This window comes from Mandrillus leucophaeus, unplaced genomic scaffold (assembly GCF_000951045.1).
Source record: "Mandrillus leucophaeus isolate KB7577 unplaced genomic scaffold, Mleu.le_1.0 Scaffold838, whole genome shotgun sequence".
Lineage (NCBI taxonomy): Eukaryota > Metazoa > Chordata > Mammalia > Primates > Cercopithecidae > Mandrillus > Mandrillus leucophaeus.
In genome coordinates this window covers 262,210-278,557 of record NW_012109119.1, presented here as the reverse complement: position 1 = coordinate 278,557, position 16,348 = coordinate 262,210, and the positions used below count along the sequence as shown (strand labels likewise).

At 44.7% G+C, this 16,348-nt stretch overlaps 1 protein-coding gene across 2 annotated transcripts; it reads right to left on the bottom strand.

Moving 5' to 3' along the window:
* Positions 1-3,114: 3,114 nt before the first annotated feature.
* SIX4 (SIX homeobox 4) lies at positions 3,115-14,469 on the bottom strand. Of its 2 annotated transcripts, XM_011968301.1 has the most exons (4): positions 14,383-14,469; positions 13,342-14,174; positions 9,879-10,564; positions 3,115-4,440 (listed from the first exon to the last, which is right to left on the bottom strand). In XM_011968301.1, exons 1-4 carry the CDS (start codon positions 14,383-14,385, stop codon positions 3,644-3,646), a joined length of 2,319 nt encoding a protein of 772 aa, XP_011823691.1. In that variant the 5' UTR covers positions 14,386-14,469; the 3' UTR covers positions 3,115-3,643. The 2 variants fall into 2 exon arrangements, with proteins under 2 accessions (XP_011823691.1, XP_011823690.1); XM_011968300.1 differs by lacking the exon at positions 14,383-14,469 and having other exon boundaries at positions 13,342-14,201.
* Positions 14,470-16,348: the final 1,879 nt, after the last annotated feature.

Sequence of the window (16,348 nt, the reverse complement as noted above, 5' to 3'; positions counted from 1 at the left end):
GAACTAATGCACACTTGTCTAGCATGTAGCAGGGCAGGCTGCCACACATGCCCAATAATCCAACTTTTAACATGCAAGATACAAGGGCATACACAGAGAGATTTAAGGTCAGTGTGCAATTTAACTATGGATTTTTACCTATGGCTATATTATCTACCTGCCTTTCGTAACACAAGAAAGGCACTGAAACATGTGTACAATTTAAAAAGTCTTTTCATTACTATAAATATACATGAGATATAAAGCAGTACAACACAGGTGCTCTTGCTTGATTGAGGAACAAATGCACCTTCTCTTTAAACAATAGACTGTCCTTTACTAGATTTAACTAAGAGCTAAATGCCAAACTCTGGCTGATAGAGTGCATAGATAGGCTTACACCAAAAATCCCACAGCCAGCAGCATGGGTTGGGTTTTGCAGGGAGTCATTTACCCCTATTTTGATCTTCAGGGATCATTAGAGGGTCATTTGCAGCATCTTCAAGCATTGGTTTATGTAAGAGTGAAATTCTGCCACATGAACTCCAAGGGTTCTGGGTCTGGCCCTTGGTGGCAAAAGACATTTGCAATTCTGTGCAAGGAGATCGTGGGGTTTATCTTACTCCATTCACATATACATGGGCTACATACCAACTGGCCCTTATTCTACTGAAAGAATAGAAAAGAACAATAAGTTCTTTACAATGTGCATTGATTCTTACCTGGTATATTGTGTAGCTACCTGAAGTAATTGTAGGGTTATAATTACATCATGGTGGGAGTATGAATGGGTTTCCTAGGTAAGTCTTAAGTTTTGTGCTATCTTTTCTTTTTCATAAGGGAGAAAAGAGGAAGAACGCGGAATAAAAGAGAGGCTTATTATATTTTCGGAAAACATATAAAACATTTCCAGTTATATATATGTGGCATATATAACTTTAAAAACCTTCCCATCTCTCTTATTGGATGGGTATTTGAAAATAACAAACTCTTGATATCTGCAGCAATCAAGTGGAAAACATCATTTTTATGTAAACTACACTACAGAGCCATGTAATTAATCTCAGTAACAGGATCAGCACACACCCAAAGGAAAAACAAGCTCTCTAAGTTGTAGTAGAGTGGAAAAGAACTCTAAAACACCTGACTTTGTAAAACAAAACAAAAAACATCTAGCTTCAGCAGTTTAGGAACATTCACCAATTCTATAAAAAATGATGGGAGAGGAATTCTTCATAGGGTTCTTCATATATGCCTGCAAGTTTCATTTATGATAACAAAAGTTAAATCCTCTATGTCCCTTATTCAACATGCTTGATTGATTGACATGTAGAGAACTAGAGTGGGTCCTTTGTTCTGATCATAAAAAAAAGCAAGATGTAGCCAGGTTCGGCAGCTCACGCCTGTAATGCCAGCACTTTGGGAGGCCGAGGCGGGTGGATCATGAAGTCAGGAGATCGAGACCATCATGGCTAACACGAAACCCCGTCTCTACTAAAAATACAAAAAATTAGCCGGGTGTGGTGCCGGGCACCTCTAGTCCCAGCTACTTGGGAGGCTGAGGAAGGAGAATGGCGTGAACCCGGCAGGCGGAGCTTGCAGTGAGCCGAGGTCGCTGAGGCAGGAGAATGGCGTGAACCTGGGAGGCGGAGCTTGCAGTAAGCCGAGATCACACCAGAGCGAGACTCCGTCCTCCCCCCAAAAATAAAATAAACTAAAAACTAAAAAAGCAGGATGTGCTAATATCTAACATCTTTATGTTCAACAACTTTAAGTTATATCTGAAGAAATTATTTTTTCACTTTTTTTTGCTTTTCAGAGACTAGAGAGTAACTTTACTCACTACATACATTTATTCGCATTGTTACATCTTGTGTTCAGAGTCTTGATAAAACTATAGCCACGGCTTACATTAGTAAACAAGCTTCTTACAGAAACCCAAAATATTGACTTTTAAAGAAGACACGATAATATAGTGCAAACAACAGCCATTGTGTCAGAGTGTAGCCACTGATCCAAAACAACAGTCATGTGTCAGAGTGTAGTCACTGATCCAAAACAACAGCCATGTGTCAGAGTGTAGCCACTGATCCGAAACAACAGCCATGTGTCAGAGTGTAGCCACTGATCCGAAACAACAGCCATGTGTCAGAGTGTAGCCACTGATCCGAAACAACAGCCATGTATCAGAGTGTAGCCACTGATCCGAAACAACAGCCATGTGTCAGAGTGTAGCCACTGATCCGAAACAACAGCCATGTATCAGAGTGTAGCCACTGATCTGAAACAACAGCCATGTGTCAGAGTGTAGCCACTGATCCGAAACAACAGCCATGTGTCAGAGTGTAGCCACTGATCCAAAACCTTTGGAACCACGTTTCAACAGTACAGAGTCTTGCTCGATAGAATTTACATATTTTCTTTCCTTTAAAATGCTTTTCACAGCCTGTATAATCAATTTTACATGGTATTTATAACTTATTTTCCTTGTAAAGCATCAACAATAATTAGTTGTTTATCCATTTGTGTGATAAATACCATATATAATATTTAGTGAAACTTAAGTTCTTCAGATTTAAAGCAATTTTGTGGTGAAATTAACCCTGTTAGATAGTAGAAAAGAACCATCAGTGCTTCTGTTGACACTTCTGTACCTTACTACTAATAAAAAGGCCACAAGGTAAAAAGGCACATAGAATTCTATAAAAAACATATTTAAATGAATCAGAGTTGCTAATTAAAGAACAAGGATGTGAAAAAAAGTACCAAAATTCCAATATTGGGAGTTAGATTTCCTGTTTCAGTGTTATTAATATTGACCTTAATAGATTCCTGGTAAAAATCATTATTTTTAAAATCCTACAAAAAGTAAAACTTTGTTGGAAACAACTATGTTCACTTCCTGTTCAAACAATAAAAATAAATTAAACAGTAAGAAAACATATTTTTCAGTTCATAGCGCCTGAAGAGAAACATATATAGTATAAATAAAATTCACTGTAATTACTCAAATCCTGCTTACAGAACTGATATATTTACATTCATACTGAAGTTTCAGAGTTTTTAGTGGAGTTCCGCACTTTCTCAGCCACACTGAGCTATCAGAAATCACATTTGGAAATGTGTTGAGACTTAACCCAAGACTTTCTCAAAAAATGCTGAAAAAGAGGTGTGTGTGCATATATCTATGCATGCTACTTAACTTTAAAAATATGTACCATTTATGTTTCTTAACCTTTTCAATGCCCATGGAGTAAAAGTAAACAAAAACAATTGTATTATTTCTAATGGTCTGCAGCTATCTTTAATTTTCTATGTTAGGTGTATACATTTTTTAATTTAAAAAACCATCAAGTTCCATTTTGACCTTAGAATTATAGAGTCAACTAAATGATTCACTTTGACTTGACACATTTCACCTTGTTCCTTTGTCTCCATCTATTTAAAAGAGAACATTTATAAGTGAACAAAAAGGCTGCAATAATGCAGTTCTACTTCTGTATACTTAACTGTGATCTTCATGCAGATCAATCTAAAGTCTCTTGTATGCATATACTTGCAAAACTAGAGTGTTTTCCTTTAAATGGGAAAATGTTTTCTGTCCTTGGGGCTTCATGAAAAGATTTGCCGCTGATGCCAAAAAGAGGTGAGGAGGAAATAGAGTTTATAAGTCTTGCATATCTTCATCCAGCTGGACAGTCTGGAGCTTGGCAAGTTCTTTTTTGTCTGTTTCCAGGTCTTCACAGACAGTATCAACCATGCCATCTAAGACATACTTGGATTTAGAGTCCAGCATCATTAAGCTACTTGTTGCTTTGCTCTCAGAATTTGGTAAGAAATTCTCTTTCATATTAGTTACCGATTGCAGAACCAAACGATGTTCTTGGACAAAATCCTGATGTACTGCTGGGGAGGGGTGACCTACCTGATCTTCAGCTGTAGGAACTATTTCCCCAAGGGCAGCCTGAGTCATAGGGACTGACAATAGGTCTTGACCAGTAATAAGGGAGCAGTTCTGAAGAGTTGCATAGTTAGTGTTGCTGACAGATGTCACAGTAGATTTGCTTGCCACCGCTGCAGACATTGGTTGGCTATCGGCAATGTCATGGTTTAGCTCAGTGGGATTTAGTAGTGTAGGGGGACTGAGAGAAAAATTGTGAGTTGGAGATACATTAACTAATGAGGAGGCCAGTGGATGGAGGCCACTCCCCGAGATGTTTTCAGAAGACAGGTTTGCATTTACTTGTGCATTCTGATTGACAGGCATCAACTGAGAAAATACCAGGCTCCTCTCCAAGCCTTCCTGTTTCACAGATCCTATAGTCTGGCTTGTATTAGGAACCGTGTATACCACTGCACTGGGAGCAAGAGAGCTCAAGAAAACCTTTCCTTGCTGAACTGTGGCAGACTCACTTGTAAATGTGCTCCCATCTGAAGTGCTTGAACTTACTGAGATATCACCTAGAAAAAATAAAGTACTGATTATCATTGATGGAAGTGACAGGGAAAGAAAAAAAGTTACACACACATGGTTTTTTCTCAGCTACAGTATCTATAAAGAAGCAACACTTCCATACAATAATTTAGCCCAATTCTGGTTCAGAGTTACCTTGAGCACTTAAAACTACAGATTCCCAGGCTCTACTCCTTCAAAGTATAACTTAGTACATCTTAGAACATCTGTTTTTACCTCTCCAAGTAAATACATATATATATATATTTGTATAGAGACATCTTTTATGTTTAACCACAACAACACAGCCAAAAAAACTACTTGCATTCCTGAGTCGCAGGTGTGCCTGTTTCCCCATCTTTCATCAGCTTCTTAGAAAACACAGTGATTTCCAAACCTTTACTTTTTATGTCTCATGACCTCCAATGGTCTTGAGGATAGAACATGTTAAAGGTTCTGTTGCTTATTATTTCTTTTCTTTTTTTTTTTTTTTGAGACGGAGTCTCACTCTGTCGCCAGGCTGGAGTGCAGTGGAGCGATCTTGGCTCATTGCAACCTCTGCCTCCTGGGTTCAAGTGACTCTCTTGCCTCAGCCTCCCGAGTAGCTGTGACTACAGGCATGTGCACCACATCCAGCTAATTTTTGTATTTTTAGTAGAGACGGGGTTTCACCAGGTTCGCCAGGATAGTCCCCATCCTTTGACCTTGTGATCCACCCGCCTCGGCCTCCCAAAGTGCTGGGATTACAGGCACAAGCCACAGCGCCCGGCCTATTTCTCTTTCTTTAAAAAAAAAAAAAATTAGATTCAGGGGGCATGTGTGCATGATTGTTACACGGGTATATTGAGTAATGGTGGGGATTTGGCTTCTAGAGTACCCACCTTCCCAAGTAATTCTGATGACCAAGTGGCATTGAGAACTACTAGTTAGAAGCCAAGTGTGAAAAAAAAAAAAATCTTTTCCAGGTTCTGATTCACTCAAGTTTCTGTTTCATCACTAGTAACTTGACATCTCTCAATTAGTTGATAGTTATTGCTGGCTCTGCCAGTTAGAATTAGAAAACACAAATGCAAAATGAAATGCCTTCATTCAGGACTGACTGCTCAGTAACTGACATAAAATACAAATAAATGGCAGTGTAGAACATACCACATAAAATGAGTTACCTGGGGCTTAAAACTTAACCATATAAACCTGTACAGACAAGTTGCAAACTTTCACCAATATAGCCATAAAGTAATGTCAAGTCAACAAAACATTCAAAAGCTTTTTTTGCCTTTTGTTGTGCCAGTTCTGAATTTTCAGTGTTGTAGTAATGGGAACAATTAATGGTAATACGAAATGTGCTTTTTAAAATACAGATTAACATAAAGGATCAGAGCTAATGCTTCTCTAAAAGGTTTGTATCTTTTGAGGCTCTTACTATAATGGTCTATAGAGACCAGAAGTAGAAAAAGAAATGTTAAGTAGAAAGCTAAGATGTTCAAATCAGATCACTCAGACAATGTAGATGAATTAGACCCCCAACTACCATCAAATAAAACCCTTTTTTTTCTGATTCCTCACATAGGCATGAGATGATGGCAATTAGATAATCTAGGACCTCAAATATGGTCACTGAAGGAAAGGTGGATTTGGGGGGACTTTTGTGCCTCAATCTCTGAGTAGCTGGGATTACAGACGCACGTCACCATGCTTGTCTAATTTTTGTATTTGTAGTAGAGACCAGGTTTCACCATGTTGGCCAGGCTGTTCTCCAACTCCTCAGTTCAAGTGATCTGCCAGCCTCAGCCTCCCAAAGTGCTGGGATTATGTGAATGAGGCTCACTGCAGCCTCCATCTCCTGGGCCCAAGCAATCCCTCCCACCTCAGCCTCCCAAGTAGCTAGGACTACAGGCATGCACTACCATGCCCAGCTAATTTAAAAAAAAAATTTTTTTTTTTTTGAGACGGAGTCTCGTTCTGTCACCCAGGCTGGAGCGCAGAGGTGCAATCTTGGCTCACTGCAACCTCCGCTTCCTGGGTTCAAGCAATTCTCCTGACTCAGCCTCCCGAGTAGCTGGGATTACAGGCATGCACCATCAAGCCTGGCTAATTTTTGTATTTTTAGTAGAGACGGGGTTTTACCATGTTGCTCAGGCTGCTCTCGAACTCTCGACCTCGTGATCCACCCACCTTGACCTCCCAAAGTGCTGGGATTACAGGCATGAGCCACCATGCCTGGCCAATTTTAAAAAATTTTTTGCAGAGATGAGGTCTCACTATGTTGCCCAGGCTGGTCTGGAATTCCTGGGTTCAAGTGATCCTCCTGCCTCAGCCTCCCAAAGTGTTGTAATTACACGTGTGACACCACATCTGGCCTCAGTAAAGTACTTTTATGAGAGAGCAGCCCAATGTTAAAGGTAATTAATTCACTGAAAACATCTTCCTTCCTGAAGTATTAGAATATTGTGATTATATTATCACCTCTATTGATAAATTAGTGCCACAGGGCTGTTTATGTCTTCCAAGTATTTTTAATGCAAAGGAATGTCTTCAAGTAAAAAGAAAACACTGTATGTGAACCCTTTTAAAACATTTAACTAGAAAGTTTAATCACAGAAATACTGGTGTTAAGAAAAACATTTCTAGGTATGTTTCAGTTATTCCCTAACATACATTTCTGTTTCAGACCACACATATGAAAAAACTGCTTTTATTTGAAAGCACTGACTTCAACTTAAGTATGCTTTTAAATTCTTATTTTTATTTTATTTTTAGATACAGGGTTTTGCTCTTATTGCCCAGGCTGGAGTGCAGTGGCGTGATCTCAGCTCACTGCAACCACCACCTCCAGGGTTCAAGCGATTCTCTTGCCTCAACATCCTGAGTAGCTGGGATTACAGGCATGTGCCACCATGCTTGGCTAATTTTTGTATTTTTAGTAGAGACGGGATGTCACAATTTAGTTAAGCTGGTCTCGAACTCCTGACCTCAGGTGATCCACCGGCCTCAGCCTCCCAAAGTGCTGGGATTACAGGTGTGAGCCACCGTGCCTGGCCTCTAAAATTCTTGTAGGCAACTGATTTGTGGCAAAAAACATCTCAAATAGATGCTTAGTTTGTTGTGTGTGTGTGTTTATGAAATTGTTTGCCAATGTATGCATGAACAAAATGATTAGTTATCTTTTTATAGAGCCATAAATAGCATAATTACATGCAACATTTTCCCCAACTGCTACTGAATATAAATACTTCTGAATTTGTAGAAATTATAACATATATAAAAGAGGATTTGATCTAAAATTTGATTTTTGAGCATAACTACAACTGAAGTAAAAATTGAACAATAATTTTAAGATAAAAAATCCAACTGAAAAACTATATAGGTACAAAGCATTACTTTGTAATGATAAGAAAAAAATCAGGCCGGGCGCTGTGGCTCATGCCTGTAATCCCAGCACTTTGGGAGGCTGAGGTGGGCAGATCACAGGAGTTCAAGACCAGCCTGGCCAACATGGCCAAACCCTGTCTCTGTTAAACATACAAAGATTAGCCAGGCATGGTGATGCACGCCTGTAGTCCCAGCTACTAGGGAGGTTGAGGCAGGATAATCACTTGAACCCGGGAGGCAGAGGTTGCGGTGAGCCAAGATCGCGCCACTGTACGCTAGCCTGGCTGACAAAATGACTTGCTGCCAAAAAAAAAAAAAAAAAAAGATGGTAATAATCATCATCATCATCTTAGTTGCTCAGACTGTAAAGTGAGTAAAAGATGTAGATATTCTACTTTTCCACATAAATCCCAACTGTAGAAAGATAAGTCTATCTTGTCTAGACATTTTAAAGAATGGCTCAGTATCTGTGAGAAAAAACTGAAACCCCAAAATGCTGTATTGAGAACTGCAGTACCTAACTACCATGTAGAGATGTTGCTTGCTGGATTAAACTTATCTGGTTAAACTTATCCTTCAACTCACCCAGACGGTCTAAGGATTGACAGCCTTGTCATTTGATCTTAGTTATTTTAACTGAAAATGCTATTCTTATTCCTATTAAATGTCCCATTTAAAAACTTAGCTATTAGTTCGTAAGAATTTTCTATGGCAGTGCTCTTCTAGATTACACAATTAAAAGTATTTCTGCTTTTCTCCTTCCCCAACATACATAACATTCTTTCTGCTCAAATTTGTTGCCTTTAAAATGTGACCTGTTTGGAAATTTTCCAAACGAGAGAAAAGGTGTTAGATCCACATTAAATTATTAGCAAACTAAGCACTTTGGCTTTCCCTGTGGTTTTCATATTTTTGCCCTATGTTGGATAGTAACTTAGCTTAACTCTTTCCAGAACTTGGAACAATGATGAACTGAATAGTATGCTGCAGGACTGTCTTGTTTTACTACCATTTTGCCTAAAGATATGCAAATGTACAGAATGAAATTTAGAACAATTTTTCCATTAATTCCTTCAGTAAGCTGACATAGACCATAGTTGTGGTAACAAGACAGTTGTGCATAAATTGATTTTTTTTGGGGGGGGGCGTAAAACCGTCTTATAGGAAGCAGACCTTTAAAGCCAACAATTACTACTTTGGTTTTATAAAAATCTGGATTTTCAGATGTGCCTACAAGAAGGCAAACATGCATTAATATCTACCACTCCTGAATTCAAGGGATTATGCAAACTCCACTGCCAAATTCTAACCACTTCTATTTCTTTAAAGAGAAAATGACATAGAGTATCCAGGCTTGCTTAAAGTCAGTGAAGAACTAATATATCAGCCTCAGTTTTCCTGAATTTCATTTAAGTGCTTTCTCTGGAAGATTGCTGTTAGTAAAGCCACAAACCTATAAAATAAGGCTTACTGTTATCTTCATAAATAAACCCACACATTTAGGGGGTGAGTATATATGCTGAGCGATAGAAATCCAATGGCATATTCCTCTGATTTTCTTTTAGGTCTGTCAGTCTTCATTATAGGAGGAACAGGATTCAAACATAATTGATCCAGTTTTTTTAGCTTGTTCTTCTAAAACATTTTTTGGTCAAATAAATAATGCTTAGGTAAAGTGTATGCATTCTTACCAACTGCTAGACTAATTTTGTGTTCTTATCAATTTTATTAATTTTTAATATTAAAATGCCAAGCAGTGAGTTATTTTGTAAGCACTGATTGACTTATCATATTTCTGTAATTGTAGAACTGGCAGGGCTTGCTATGAACTGTATTTTTCCATTCAGTTGTTAGTAAAATAAAAGCCCATCCTCATGATGCAAGGGAATAAAGCAAGTTGGATATTACATGGGTATTGTGAAAGAGGAGAATCACATCAAGGCTATTCTATAACTTCGGCAGCTAATAAGGTACCTGAACAGAAACATCAATTATAGCTATCACCAAATGCGTCACTTACAGCAACTGATGAACACATTTGCTGGTGCATTAAGGTACCAAATGAGATTGTTACCTTGTGAAGCTGCCACGGACACAGCGGGCAGCTGCAGAGGAGAGAATCCAATGCTCCCATTAAGGAACTGGCTGTTTGTGCTGGAATTGGGGATCTGAACAATGCCATACTGGTTAATTTGCACTGGTGTAGTAAAAGTCACTACAGAACCCCCATCTTGGGAAGCCACTGTTTGAATGCCTTCTCTTTTCACCTCATTGCTGGGTATCAGGCCTGGGAATGAGACAGGGACACTGGGGCTGTAGGACGTGGTGGCTGCTGAGTTAGCAGAACTCTGGAGGACTTTGAATTCCTTCACATCCTGGGAGGTAGACCCCAGTATGTCAGTCATGGATACACCATTGCTCACAATGTTTGATGACATTTTTGGTGGGTTCAATGCCACTGCCTGTGTATTTCCCACATTTAATCCATTAAGGATAACTCCACTGGGTCCCTGAATAAAAGAATTTCCATTAAGGAAGACAGGTGAAGTACTTGCAGGTACCAAGCTTCCATTCAACAGAACTCCAGAAGAGCTTAATGATATCTTAGCATTTCCAATTTGTTGCATATATACTGGCTCCATATGACTGGAAAGGCTGAGGTTGGTGATGCCATCAGATGAACTGGAGAGTGGGTGAGGAGATAAATCCTCATGTCCCTTGCTGGATTCATCTTCAGTGCTGGGGTTGCCATCTGACTCACTGTATGGAGGGGGAAATCAAGATGTTCAGAAGGTCAGGGGGATGACATTCTACATAGTACCACTTGTTTGGAAAACCAGCTTCTAAATCCATTAAAGGCAGTATTTAAGGAAAGCACAGCAGGATGTCTGCTAGTCCTATTTAAACTAAGGGGCCTTTCAGCAGATTCTGACTAGCCAGAGAATCTGGGAAGATAAACTCTCAGATCCCAATCATTTAAAATAACAATAAATTCAGGGAAAGTCCAGAGATCTGGAAGATGTAAATTCAGCATTACAGAAGAGAATATTTGATTTTACAGTGCAGAAGTGCTATTCCTTACTGTTAAATATGCTGCTACTGACACCATAGAAAAAAACGCCTTAGATGAGGTGGTCAGTCTTTTCTGTTTAGGAACTCCTTCCCCTCCCCTCAAACCAATTCAGATTAGTGTTATCTTGGAGGTAAATGAAACTGCCAAAGGAGCAGGAGGTGGGAAGTGCTCGGCTTTTCTTTTTTGGTCAGTTAGTTAACAAGAGATCGTTTTCTCACCTGCTCCCAAACTTCTACTCCACCAGACTGACAACTCTCTCATTCAACAAAGTGGCTGTCCTTGTTGTAGGAAAAGGCACTTTCAACCCAAGAACAGTTACGTGCAGTCGCCTTTGAATCCAAAGGAAGCCAAAGGGGCCTATTTAACAAACACCATCCAGTGCCCTGGTGAGGTGGGAGGGAAAGGGTGTGGGTCACTCAGAGGCCTTTTAACTATTAGACCTCTTCCCCAATGTCCTTGGTCCCTCTGTCCCAGGCAGGGCCCTGTTCCTCAGCTCTCTGACTTGGGAGAAATACCAAATCGGGGTTGGGGGGTGGGTAGTGGTGGGGGTTTCCCATTTGGTCTGAGGCTGGGAGGGAGAGCAAAGGAGAGCAGAACAGAGGCGTTTTGGAAGCGCGGCAGGACTTGGCCCAGCAGAGGATCCGACATCCCCGCAGTGCCCCGCGGTCGGTTCGCTTTCATGCCGAGGGTAGGGGATTACCCAGGCTTTGGGCTGCGGGGCCAGGAACGCAGAAAGCGCTTTGATTTACGAGCTGAGGCTGAGCCGCCGTCGCCGTCTGCGAGGGTGACTCACCGGGGGTGCGGGTGGGAGGTAGATCCGGAGAGGGGCCTAAACCAGGCAACTGGGCCGGGGGCGGGGAGTGTGGAGTTTATGGGGTCGGGGGGACAGAGAAGCCGGCAGTGGGGCGTGGGGGAGTCCCAGGGAGCGTGCTGGGCCCGCGAGCGGAGGCGGCGGGGCAGTTGGCCTGCTCGCAGTGCCCCCTTCCCACCCTCTGCCCCGGCCCTGCGGATTCCGTTGGTGCCCGAGCGCGGGACCCGCGGCCTCTAGTGGGCGCGGGGCAGGTGGTTCGGCGTAACCAAAGCGCCTTCTCTGGACCTTTCCGCATATCTGCGGAAGGCGCACGCACATCCCGGTGCACGTTTTGTTTTGGTTACCGCGAGGGCCAAGCAGGGCACCGAGCCTCCCTCCCAGCCTTGGGCGAGGAACGCCGGAGCCCAAGCCGTCGGACCCCCACAGGGGCCCAGAAGTGGCAAGGGCGGGCTGAGACCGGCTCTGGAATGTGCTGGGTGATCACCTTCACCTGGCCCAGGCGGGCTGGATCCCCGGCTTCCAGATTGCTTCCCTGAGCAGAACCTTCGAGCTGCTTTTGGATTCTTTCTCTCCTATCCCCGCGGGGCTGGAGACACCAGGTCTTTAGGCGACCTTCTCCTTACTTTGTTTCGTCCAACAAAACACACAGACGCACACACCAAGTGTCTGACTCGGGAGGACGCACAAAAGAGGTGGAAAATCCGGTATTTTCTACCAGAGGGGGAAAACAGCTTGCCAGGCAAAAAGCTCAAACCTAGTGGGGTGGGAGCACAAGGAGGGGCACTAATAGCGCCCCTACTCCTTTGCTGCCGCCCGCCGTAAGCTAGCCTGCCCCCCACCCGTAACTACCGTACCGGGAGGGAGTCAAGCAGCGTTCGGGGGCCGAGGGAGGAAGCAGCCCTTCAGCCCTGCTACCCCGGCTGCGCTGAAATCCGATCCTAAGGAGTTCAGAATCAGGTTTCAAAACATGACAGAGCCGAGCTGCACCAGTACCCCACGTTGCCGCGGCCGCGAAGGGAACCACAGGGGCAGGGTGAATGATTAACTCTGTCACATGAAACCTCGACGTTCCGAGACCCCTTCTTCGCCGCCAGCCCCAAAACACTCTCTTCCCTCCAGAGCAACCACCGCGACCTCCAACGCAGGCACTGGGGGCGGCTGAACCCTGGGGATCTGGGAGCGTGCACGCGCGCCAGGCCCGGTGTGACCCCGCGGAGGTGCAGACCCCGGCCGGCGCCGGCAACCTCTGCGGGCCTCGGGCGGCAGGGAGAGCTACGGTGCCGGCGTCCACACTCGCTTCCTTAGCCCCGCCAGAAGCAGGGAGAGGGTGGCAACTTCAAAGCCAGCTGGATGGGGGTGGGAAGCCGGGCAGCAGTGACCAGCCGCGGTGGGGGCGGGGACTGAGACCTAGGCGGGCGACCAGAAACTTCTGGGGGGAGAGGGGGAGGGTAAGGAGGGAGGTTCCCCCGCCCTTCGCCTCCGCCGCCCCCCACCTCCGCCGGCAGGGAGCGAGGTGGGGGGCGGGGAGAGGTGGGCAGCCGGACCAGGCTGGTGGGGAAGGTAAGCGCCATGTTTGCGAGCACTTGGAGGAAAAGAAAGCTGGGAAGGGGGTGGGGGAGAGGAAGGGGGAGGAGGAGGAAAGTTGGCGCTCACCTTTTGGACTGGGTCTCGGAGGGGTTCCGATCGCGCTGCCGGCGGTTCTTGAACCAGTTGCTGACCTGGGTGAGGGAGAGGCCGGTGATCTTGGCCAGGTGCCGCTTCTCGGCGGGCGAAGGGTAGCGATTCTGCTTGTAGAGCTCCTTGAGCGCGTTGCGCGACTTCTCCTTGAAACAATACACCGTCTCCTCGCCGTCCCAGATGGTGCGGGGCAGGGGGAATTTCCTGCGCAGCCGGTACTTGTCCACCGCTCCTAGCGGCCGGCCGCGGGCTCGCTCGGCCTCGGTGTAGCGCGCCTTGTACCAGAGCTGCTGCAGCAGCGGGTGGTTGGCCGACTCGAAGCTGTGGCTCTCGAGGATGCTGTAGAGCTCGGGGTAGATGCCCTGGTGGAAGGCCACGAGCGCCCGCGCCTTCAGCAGGCTCTCGTTGCCACGTAGCAGGTCGCTCTGGGGCAGGGACCACAGGAACCGGGCCAGGCGGTCCAGGTTTCCCCCCTGCTGCAGTGCCTCGCACACGCAGGCGACGTGGTCGGGCGAGAAGGCCAGCGGGGTCTGCGCGGCGGCGGCAGCGTGGTGGTGCCTGCCCAGAAGTTCCGAGTGGAGTTGTACCTGATCCGCCGCCGCTCCGGCTGCCGCCGTCGCCACTGCCCCTTCCTCTCCGCTCACCCTGGTGGCAGCGGTCGCGGCGTCCCCCGGCTCCAGGGGAAAAGGGGCTGGAGCCGGGGGGCTCAGCCCCACCGCCGCGCCCCCCGCCACTTCTCGGTGCGCCTCCTGCCCTTCCGAGGCGCTTTCCATCCCATTCTCCTGCTTGATGTCCGCCGCACTTGCGATCTGCCCGGTGGGGGAGGAAGAGGACATTTTTTGTTGTTTATTTTCCTCCCTCCCTCACTCCCTCGCACTCTTTTCCTCTTTCTTTCCCCCTCTCTTACTCCTCCTTCTTCGTCTCCCTCCCTCCTCTCCCCCTCCGGAAAGCCCACTCCCTCCCTCCTGGTTTCGGCTGGATCTGGCCGATCAGGTTTCCCCCCGGCCACGCAGTCACCATTAAGATAGCTGCTAGAGCAAAGTAGTGTAAACGGATAGCTGCTTTCTGCCGTTCCCCCAACGTGACTCCTCCGGTTGCTGCATACTATATGGCAGTGGCGGCCGGGCCGGCCCGGCCGAGCCACCTCATTGGCTATTTCGCATTCAGGGGGAGGAGGAGACACCGTTTCTATCCCTGTCGATCACCCGCCTCCCACTCCACCCCTTGCCTTTCCCTCTCCCCCTGACCCCCAGGCACCTATACCTGAAGGAAAACACCGACATTCTTTCCAAACCACGCTCCTGGGCGGGAAATTACCTAATGTGGCCTGAAAACTGGACAACTCTTTCAAAGAGAGGCCCTACGATTCCAGAGGGAATATTAATTGTGTGGCCTTAAGGTCTAGATAAATTTTTAACAAAGAGACCACCCTCAGCATCTAGATGACAAAACTTAGGAGGACAATTCAGAAGCCCCCCACTATCTCCCTGTTCCCCATTCCCCCTCTTTTTGGATGTCTTTGTCAAGGATTTTGTATTCGAAAGGGTCAAAAATAAAATAACACTAGGAAATGTTCTAAGGGGCAAGCATTTAAAGTAAATTAAAATTCCAAAGGGGGAAAAATGCTTGAAAACCTTATAATTAGCAGCATAAATAGCCCACTGAGAAGACAAAAACAAAAAGCCTTCAAAAAATGTACTTAACCTTAAGCCACATGGAGGGTTGGCAACCCAACTGAGTTGAACATGATATAATTAAACATGTAGAATATTAAACCATATGTTTATCCTGGATGAGTCGTGTGGAAGAGATCTAAGCTTTAAATTATACTAACGATATGGAAATTTAAGTTTTCTACATGAACATTTTTAATGTAAGTATATGAATAGTTATTTTTTAAAGACGATAGACTAGAAACACTGTATGTGCGGGTGTCATCTAGATCAGTGCAGGATCAGAAGCCCTTTTCCACAGCATAGACAGATGGAAGATTGCCCTCTGGTTTGATGCTGAAGTGGGGGTAGAGTCTTTTGTTGTTTGCAGTTGTGTCTCTTTCCTTTGTAATTTGCACGAGATCTTAATTCCAAAAAGGATAATCCATTTCTGCTTCTTTGATTACTGTAGGTCAGTTGGGTTTGCCTGCTGCTGCTCTTTCTCAAAATTCAACTTTTTTTTTTTTTTTTTTTTTGAGACGGAGTCTCGCTCTGTCACTCAGGCTGGAGTGCAGTGGCGCGATCTCGGTTCACTGCAAGCTCCGTCTGCCAAGTTTGTGCCATTCTCCTGCCTCAGCCTCCCAAGTAGCTGGGACTACAGGTGCCCGCCACCAAACCCGGCTAATTTTTTGTATTTTTTTAGTAGAGATGGGGTTTCACTGTGTTAGCCAGGATGATCTCGATCTCGTGACCTCGTGATCTGCCCACCTCAGCCTCTCAAAATTCAACATTTTAATGACATCATCCTAACCTTTACTTCAGGGTGGCCTCGTATTGTGTCTGCTTCCCAGCTACTCATATCTGCCTACTTCAGCATATTACAAAGCAGCTGTCTAGGTCACCTACTGTCATGATAAACTTGGTGAGATTTTCTTTTTTCGTAGACAGGCTTTATTTTGTTGCTGGTCAACCAAGATGTCATTTGATGTAGGATTTAACTTGTTTTTGCATTGCCCTAATATGTTGACATCTCTGGTAGATTTAAAATTTATAATAACAGAAAAGACCATATTTTTTATTTATTTATTTTTTTGAGATGAAGTCTCACTCTGTTGCCCAGGCTGCAGTGCAGTGGCGTCATCTCAGCTCACTGCAACCTCTGCCTCCCAGGTTCAAGCAATTCTCCTGCTCAGCCTCCTGAGTAGCTGGGACTACAGGCCCATGCCACCATGCGTGGCTAATTTTTTATATTTTTAGTAGAGATGGGGTTTCACCATGTTAGCCAGGATGGTCTCCATCTCCTGACCTTGTGATCCGCCCGCCTCAGCCTC